Source organism: Miniopterus schreibersii, assembly GCF_964146895.1.
Source record: "Miniopterus schreibersii genome assembly, chromosome: 16".
NCBI lineage: Eukaryota > Metazoa > Chordata > Mammalia > Chiroptera > Miniopteridae > Miniopterus > Miniopterus schreibersii.
The window spans coordinates 28,994,640-29,004,016 of NC_138116.1; the positions used below are offsets into that span (position 1 = coordinate 28,994,640).

General features: G+C 39.5%; 1 protein-coding gene across 1 annotated transcript in view; it reads left to right on the top strand.

Moving 5' to 3' along the window:
- Positions 1-9,377, top strand: part of NLK (nemo like kinase) — a 122,037-nt gene extending 112,660 nt beyond the window's left edge. Inside the window, exons 9-11 of the mRNA XM_081115787.1 lie at positions 4,438-4,636; positions 5,558-5,651; positions 7,581-9,377. Coding sequence (XP_080971913.1) covers positions 4,438-4,636; positions 5,558-5,651; positions 7,581-7,635 — 348 coding nt within the window. The 3' untranslated portion in view covers positions 7,636-9,377. The remainder of the gene's footprint in view (positions 1-4,437; positions 4,637-5,557; positions 5,652-7,580) is intronic.

Genomic DNA, 9,377 nt, shown 5'->3' on the forward strand with positions numbered 1-9,377 from the left:
CAAAAATGGAAACATTTAGAAGAGAAAATTTTACTTGCCAAGAGTATGAGGAAGTCATCAAATACAAAAAAAGAGCAGGTATTTAAAGGGGAAAATACCCACAAAATTAACAATTATTACCTTTACATTGGTCTGTTTGTGATGAGAAAACAGCAACTATCTCACATGAGTGTCAGATCCACAAAGGTCAGCCTTGGCCGGTGTGGTTCAGTTGGTTGAGCATTGTCCCATGCTCCTTGAGGTTGCTGGTTTGATTCCCGGTCAGGGCACATGCCCAGGTTGTGGGCTTGATTCCCCAGTAGGGGGTGTTCAGAAGGCAGCTAATCGATATTTTGCTCTCACATCGATGTTTCTCTCCCTCCCTCTCCCTTCCTCTCTAAAAAGGTCAGAACAATCTTGAGACATCAGCATAGCAAAGATTAGGGATAAAAGTGTTTTGTTACAGAGTCTAGGTTTGTGAGGAACTGTCAAGATTTTATCATTTATATATCACAGTCTTCACAGCCTTAAGGCTGGAAGGTCCTAGGCCATAGAGTAGGGATCAGAATCAATCAGAGTGACCAAGTTCTTTTTGTTACATCTCAGGGTGCATAGTGGATTTTTATTTGTTTGGTGTTTGTTTTTTGTTTTCCTTTTATTTGTTTACTTTGTTATGTGAGGTGCTTAGTAATACAGAAGCAAGACCAAGTGGCAGGTCTCAATTCCACAGTCCCTCCTTGTGGTCAAGTTCCTGCCATTAAAGACAGTTCCAGCCACATAACTTACTCAATGAGCTGGTGATTTAGTGTCATTAGTTTGGTATTTGTTTTGTTTGACAAGTTACCTACATGGCTAACTGGAGATATTGGTTAATACATAAAGACCTTTTGTATGGTTAACAAAATTAGAGCCACGTGAACTTCTAGTTTCAGAGGTAATTTCTGTCTGCGCATAGAGGATTTTATTTATAAAGGCCCTGAGGTTAAAATTTACTTTTATGTGTCAGAAATATCTTGTGCTCTTTATTAGTTCTCTTTAGATTAGGAACCAAGAACCATGTAATATTCACCTATACTAGGTTTTACCTGCAGTACTTATATCTGTAAGGTATCCTCTTTCTCAGAGAGCCCATGTTTATTAAGGCTCCTGACCTGCCAGGAACTCACAGTCTTCACAGCCCTAAGGCTGGAAGGTCCTAAACCATAGAGCAGATACCACACACGTTACCCTGGGAGGCCTGTTAGATATTGGTTCTACATATGAAATGTATCCTTATTCCTCAATAGTGGGATTGTCACACCTAATTAAATGAAACTTTTGATGTCATATTTACAAATTAGATTTATCTACAAGAGAGAGGTAAAATTTATCTGGTAAAGAGAAGAGATTCTTATTGAACCTAAGTAAATAACTACATGGTCATTAAAAAAATAATAAAAGAATTTAGTTAAGGCACACTGCATAATATTTGACCATTTTTATCATTGTCTTGTAGAACAAGGCCAACCAATAGATATTATTCCCCCCCGCCCCCAGGAATTCTTATTTTTAAATTGGCCTGATGCTTTATTAGTTTACAATTGACATTAGAAAAAGATACCATTTGCCTGGCTGGCGTAGCTCAGCGGTTGAGTATCGACCCAGGAACTAAGAAGTCACCAGTTCAATTCCCGGTCAGGGCACGTGCCAGGGTTGCGGGCTTCATCTCCAGTGGGGGATGTGCAGGAAGCAGCTGATCCATGGTGTTTCTCTCTCATAGGAGGCAGCCAATCAATATTTCTATCTCTATCCCTCTCCCTTCCTCTCTCTCTAAAGATGAATAAAACATATTTTTTAAAATAAAATAAATATAGATACCATTTTTAAAGAATGTTTTATTATGGTTTTAACCTGTTGAATTGAGGGTTGGCCATACATTAAAAAGAAAGAAATGGGGTTTTTAAAATATCCATTAAAAATAGAACATTAGCCTGGCCAGTGTTGTTCAGTGGTTGAGTATCGCCCCAGGCACCAATACATCATTGGTTCGATTCCCGGTTAGGGCACATATTCAGGTTGCAGCCTCAATCCCCAGCAGGGGGCATGCAGGAGGCAGCCAATTGATGTTGATGTTTCTCTGTCATTGATGTTTCTCTCTCTCTTCCTCTTCCTCTCTTAAAAAAAAAATAAAAGACCATTAACCATAATTAAATCAGTTTATTTAGTCTGTTTAGTCTGCAGTAATTAATTAATTATTATTTTGTTGATCTTGGGCTAAGTAATCTGTTGCCACATGTCTTCTCCTGGTCTGAAACATTTCTGGAAATCCTGCCTCAGTTACCTGGTTCAGCCTCAGAACTGGTGTCTGTGGTGATGATACCAGTTACACCTTTGATTTTATACCATGAAGACAATGGTCTGAGTACCATCTAATAACATCCTTTACTGAGGCCCTTGTGATATTTCTTAAGGAATACTCAATTCCTGATCTTTAGCTTGTAGAAGGAGCCTTTAAGCAAATATGAGAAGAAAGCAGCCCTGGCCAGTGTGGCTTGATTAGATCATCATCCCATGCATCCAACGGTCACAGGTTTGATTCCTGGTCAGGGCACGTAACCAGGCTGCAGGTTCAAACTCCAGTTGGGGTGCATACAGGAGGCAACCAATCAGGCAACAGATCGATATTTCTCTCTTACATCGATGTTTCTCTCTCTCTCTCCCTCCCCCTTCCTCTCTCTTTAAAATCAATAAAAACATATTTTTAAAAAAGACCAACAGGGAAGCCAGGTTCTAGCCACTGATGGTAGCTCAGAGGGATCCAGTTTCTGACATATGCCATCTGACAGAAATGACTTAATGGTCAGGTGACAAAATTAAAACCCAGATTCATTCACTGCTGCCAGCACTGTGGACACGATTAGCCATTCCATCGGAAGCAGAAATAGACTTGGCCAAGAACCAGATTTTGTGAGCAAAAAGCCAAAGAACTCAATCCACACGTGAGACTGGCCAGAGACACTGAGGATGGGGCCCTGTCCCCGGGAAGGTTCACTGTTGGCGACTAGTTTGTTTCTTCTCCTTTTTTTGGTTAATCCTCATCCAAGGATATTATTTCCATTGATTTTTTAGAGAGAGTCAAAGGGAGGGAGGGCGACAGAAACATCAGTGTGAGAGAGACACATCGATGGGTTGCCTCCCGCACGCACCCCACCCAGGGCGGGGGATTGAGCCTGCAACCAAGGTCCGTGCCCTTGATGGAATCGAACCCACGGCCCTGCAGTCCGCAGGCTGATGCTCTAACCATTGAGCAAACCAGCTAGGGCCCAGTAGTTTCTTTTGGTTCTGACAGTAGACCTTTATCCCAGTGCAACCTCCAGGAATAGCTGGACTCGTTTAGAAAAAAAAAGAAAAAGTTGACTCGCTAAGAGTGCCAGTGAACCAGTTTAGCTGGACCACCAAGTACAAAACAACAGAAACAAAACCAAGGTTGTCAAGTTTACATTTGTCTGCTTGTGGTATAGAGACAGCAGCTTTCCTTTGTGATTATCGTATCCTGAAAGGGCATGACATGCCCTTTAGCATCAGCACAGCAAAAAAAAACAGAGATAAAATGTTTTTGGGGAATCCAGGTTTATGGGAAATAGTTAACATTTTGTAATTTGGGGGGACCAGAACCAGTCAGGGTTTTTTTGTGTGGGTTTTTTCTTTTTGGTTTGAGTACAAAATGATTTTCTTTTTTTAAATCATGTTATGTGAAGTGCTTGATCATGTTGGAAGTAGGGCAGAGTGTCAATTTTTATTCTACTCTCTGCTATTGAGTCTATCCTTAAATCCTTTAAAATTCACTTTCTCTCAGTAGTACTTTCTAAGTCCACTGAGCTCAAAGACATTTTTTCTTTTTTTTATGGAGAAATGAGTTTAAAAGTGTATGGTTTATCAACCTGAAACTAGTATATTAAGTATTCTGATTTGAAGTGTCAGAAAACCACAGGCTGCTGACATTCAGACTGAGCTGGATATTAAAACATGGCATTCAGACTGTTATCTGCTGCCTAACTCCAGCAGCTTTCAGATGCCCTAAGCTGATTTGGTATTCTAGGAGAATTAAAATTTCAAGCAGCTTTGTAAAATTGCCACCGTGATTACATCTCTTCTAAATGCTGAGACATGTTTAGAAAATATAACTTATTTAAAATGTAAACTTCTCCCCTCCAAAGCATTACATATTTAAATGTCATGGTATTTGTCATTTTTGACCCTGCATACATTTATTTTGAGGTAGGAATTCTTTGGGATTTTAGCAGAAAGTCACTTCTTACTCCCTCGACTGCTGCATTACCCACCTCTGGCTTCAGTTATCCCTCTTTACACAGGATGTACTGTAAAGTATAAGCAGTTACTGTGCCTTGAGAAAGATCCTGTGTGGACAGTCGTGTTTATCTGTAGTGTTGATGTGCTGGTCTCTAAATTTGATTTCAGTCCAAAAGAATATCCGCTAAGGATGCCTTAGCCCACCCCTACCTAGATGAAGGGCGACTACGATATCACACGTGTATGTGTAAATGTTGCTTTTCCACCTCTACTGGAAGAGTTTATACCAGTGACTTTGAGCCTGTCACCAACCCCAAATTTGATGACACTTTTGAGAAGAACCTCAGTTCTGTTCGACAGGTAAAAGGTGAGTATCTTTTGGCCTTCGGCCTGGCAGGATCACTAGTAACATTTTACATTATGTGGCCGTGAAAAGCTGAGATCTGGATGGTGACCAAAGCTCCCTCATAGGTTTATTTTACAACTTTATGTGCAGCTCTTTGTTCAGGGCATGTCTGCCACGAAGCTCTGTGTGTTATAAAAACGCTGAGTTAGTATTACATCCAGGGGAAGGTCAGGCAGAGGAATAAATATTTTGTTCTTGTTTTCAAAGTTGACTTATTTAATGAGTGTGACTCAATATATTTAATATGTATTCACTGAGTGCAATTCATTGAATGGGACATATTGGACTTCTTTTTTGTATAACATGCAAAGTTTTAAAAAAGATAAACATCCACTGAGGATCATTCCATGGATGATGACGAGAAGGAAATTTCTGTTAGTTGACTTGCAAACTTTCCTGACTTGATCTCCTGTTGGGGTAGGATGGAGCTTTATGACAACTAAAATTCTGAATGATTTGAGTGTCTGCTCTAGGGCACTTTAGAAGAGAGAGTAGTTCCCAAAGGATCCAACCCAAAACTGTACCTAAACATCAAGGTATTTTAAGTGGTTTTCAATAAGGTAGTAATTACCAGCAATTTAGAGGAGTCCAGTCATAATGCCAAACCCTGTGGAGTCACCCTCAAATTTGTAGACCATTTTACTCCTCCCACCGATGGGATTTCCACCCCATGCAATGCCACTTTGGGGTTTTTGCCTGTGTTTAGCAGCACCTATCATTTTGGTTTCAGGAAAGTCCTGCTGGATTCTGCCTGATAGATGACGTGTCTGATTTAACTAAACCAGCAGGAAATGCTATTCCAGTGCCAGCTAGAGTTAACAGAGAACCCACTGCTCCCAGACCTGCAAATTGGCATTCCTTGTATGTTTGTTTTCTCCACAGAAATTATTCACCAGTTCATTCTGGAACAGCAGAAAGGAAACAGAGTGCCTCTCTGCATCAACCCTCAATCTGCTGCTTTTAAGAGCTTTATTAGGTAACTCTATGGATACAATTCTAACTTTCTTGGTAGAATTAAAAGGATGTCATTGTGACTTTGTTATTCAGCATATTTCTGTTTTTATTTAGATTAGATAACATAGATAAAAGGTACAACAGAAAGCTTCTGTTATGAGCTTTGGCTTTAGTCAAAAGCATATTAAAATGTAAGCATTAGTTTTTATACTGATGCCAATTCACTGTGGCTGCTTTGGCAGTTGTTTCCCCAGATGACCATTGTGCTGCCTGATCATGTACATGGGGATCCTCCTGCAGCGACAGTGTGGCAGCCACTGTCCTGGAGTTAGACATGGTCATCTGGCTCCCACTACCTTCATAATGAGGGCAAGCAAGAAAGTTATTTTTTATAGACAGACTGCTGGTGTGTCTAACAGGCTTATTGGTTAAAGCGCTGTGAGCCCACTTTGGAACCTAGCGAGCCTCCTTGTGTCCCCCCTTTCCTTCTCAGTCTTTTTCCCTAGCTCCTTCTATTGGTCAAGGTCCAGTCCGGAGAAAGAAACCACACCCAGTAAAGTTTAATAAGAAGCATTAACTAGGGAAAGAGAGCAAACAGGGAAGAAGTTTAGACCTTAGAGGAGGCCCCTCCACCCAAAGCTAATAAGATTTGGGCCTCGTTGGAGATGATATGGCTGCTAGAGAGACACACCCCATGAGGGTGGTGAAGAAACTTTCCAGACGTGGGGACAACTCGTCCATCAAAGAGGCCTGCTGGGTTGCAGAGAAACTTCCCAGAATGTTTGGGTAGACAAAGCTGGGCCTTTCATGTTTTTAAAAAAAAGGCACACCAGAACCAGGAAGGGCAGCTGCTTCCTAATGCTGTGCCCGGCGGTGCCTTTCCAGCGCCCTCTGTCGACAGAAGGCTGGTGTCAAACCAGGTTGCAAAGGAGAAATGTGAAGTGTCGCTCCGATATCACGGAGCAGGACAAAGAAGGGTGGGTTTGGATCTGAGAGGCCACACTCTTCCCCCTCCTTCCCCACCTGCCCCTCCCTCTCCTTTTGCCCTCTTCTCCCTGCTTCTCTTTCCCTTCCCCTCACTTCTGTTTTAATTAGTCTTGACATGGTATTGAAGTTAATTGAATTTATTTGAACCAAAGTTAAAATTTTTTGTTTAGAATTTTTAAATCAGGGTGACTTTCATTTATTCCATGCGTATGTTGGTAGAAAGAGAGAATTAAGTTGCATTTTTACTTTGTTGTTTAAAATTACTTTGTTTTAATTTTTCTCCTAAGAGACCCGGTACCTTTCCAAGTTATTCATTATTCTGGGCCCCAGAGAAGCAAAGTGGTTACACACACTCCCTCGTGTTTATAATCTAGCTGGTGACATTAGACAGACACGTGAAATAACTGATAAAATAGTTAAATGCTAAATGATTACCAATTACTACTCAGTTAATATTTGATAAAGAGGCTCATTCAAAATAGGCCCCCACTTAAAGTCACTGTATTTTGAGAGGCTACTTTTAAATGGATAATTCTGCAGCCTTTGAGGTTATTTTTTAATTGAGTATAAGCATTATCATTTCTAATAGCTGCCGTTTATATTATGAAGCAGTACTGTGGAAAGCACTTTACATAGATTATCTCATTTATTCTTCACGGTAGCATTGCTCCTTTCCAAAAGAGTAAGGTGAAGGAATTTGCTGTGTCACACAACTAGTAAAGGCATGTTGTTTTCAAGGCCATGTATTAGCCACTGTACCATACTGCCTCACTAAACATACAGATCCTTAAACAAGCAATTTGGAACAAATGCAACTTTAGAGAGGTTAAAAGAAATAAAATAAAAATGCACAAGTGGTCTTTCCAGTTTTTTTAAAGGAAGAGAGGAAAACAGGCAGTAGTGAGTTGCCCTTTGCCCTTTGTGGTGGTACAAGTGTTTTCACCATGTCTCCATTCCTTTCTAGTTCCACCGTTGCCCAGCCGTCCGAGATGCCCCCCTCTCCTCTGGTGTGGGAGTGACGGTGGAAGATAATGTACTACTGAAGATGTAATGTAGCTTTCCACTGGAGTCTGGGATTTGCAATTCTGGAGGTTAATCATGCTCGTACTGTAATTTTACTAATGAAGTTTTAAATTAACAACCACTACTTGTATGATATGAATAATATTTAGAAATGTTACTAGACTTTTAATCTTGTAAAGTGGTTGTGCTTTTAGAAGAAAAATATTTTACCCAGAGTTGCACATGTTTTATGAATTTAGTGCAGCTGTTATGGCTCACCTCAGAACAAAAGAGAATTGAACCAAATTTGGAAGTTTGGGGTTTTGTGTTTTTGTTTTGTTTTTTCTTTTTTAAAATGAAGTGAGATTGTACACACACACACATACACACACACAGAGGACAGTCATACATTTTGATATTCGAGCCATTCCTGAAAATTATGGGTTTTCTAAAATGAAAGAATCTAGAAACCTTGCCTGCGACCAATCATGGAGCCACATGAGCTGATCGTGGCTGCACCTCGGGGGGTGGGGGGAGGGGCATGCCACCTAATGATCAAGCCCTATAATTAGCTTCTCATTAGAGCCGTGACAGTGATGTGTGCTGTCTAAAATCCAATGTTGTGGGTAGAGAGAATGAGTTTGTGACTAGGAGAGACTAAACTTCTGTTTTCCTTACCCAGTATAAATATATATATATATATATTTAATCTATTTTTATTAGAAGTTTTTCTGCTCTTTCTTACATAAAAGAACCCCCAAGCATGCATCTTTCATGTGTGTAAATAAATCATTTCTGGGCTAATTTCAAAAGAATCCCAACATTGCTGTATAGAGAGAGAACTAGCTTGCACATTTTAGGTCTGTGAAATTTTGTGAGACTTTTCCTGCACTGGACAATAAAAATAAATAAATAAAAGACAAAAACAAATTTTAAAGAATTTTAAAGCCACACAAAAAAAAGGCACATAGGGAATTATGTCAAATGTGTTTGTGTCCTTAGGCAAAGCTGTGGGAGTCTTGAAATGTCACAGTAGTAAATAACTTATTACTTTTTGACAAATTCTTTTTTCTGTTGGAACACTGAATTCTTCTGTGCATATGTATATATGAATACAAATTGAAGGCCTCTACCTCCTGGAGTTATACAACTTGGCTTGTTTACCTCCACATGCTGATGATGACTATTTTTTTTTTTAAGTTCAATGTGGAGACTTGAAACTTGAATGTCCCTTCCAACTTTTATATTAAAAATAAAAAGACAAGAAAACTGAAGATCGTTTTTCACCTGTACAAGGAATACTAATGGAACGTCTTAAAATTGGTCTAGGAAAAAACCTTGGTGTGTGTTATGGACAATTAACTGTTAAAGTTATTGTAAGTTATCTGTATTTAGCAGAGTATTTTCATCTTGAGTGATCTGAGCTGAATTTGAAGACTATTAATAAGTTATGTTTGGAAGTTTTAACTTCAATGAAGTAATTATTTGCTGTGAAAGAAACAAACATTGAATTACTAAACAAAGATGGTGCAATATCTTTGTTTTTTTTTTTATGAGGCTCCTGAGAATCAACCCAACTGAAGCATTTCAATTCACTTGAATGAGAAACGTGTTTAGTATCAAAAGAGCCCAAGAAGACACTGGTGTGAAAGGTACAATCTCAGAGGTTGGTCAATTACCGTGGCACACTTATTGGTCACTTTGTACAATGTAGATTTGAAGTACAGTGGTGAAAACATTAAATGTGACATTTGAAAAA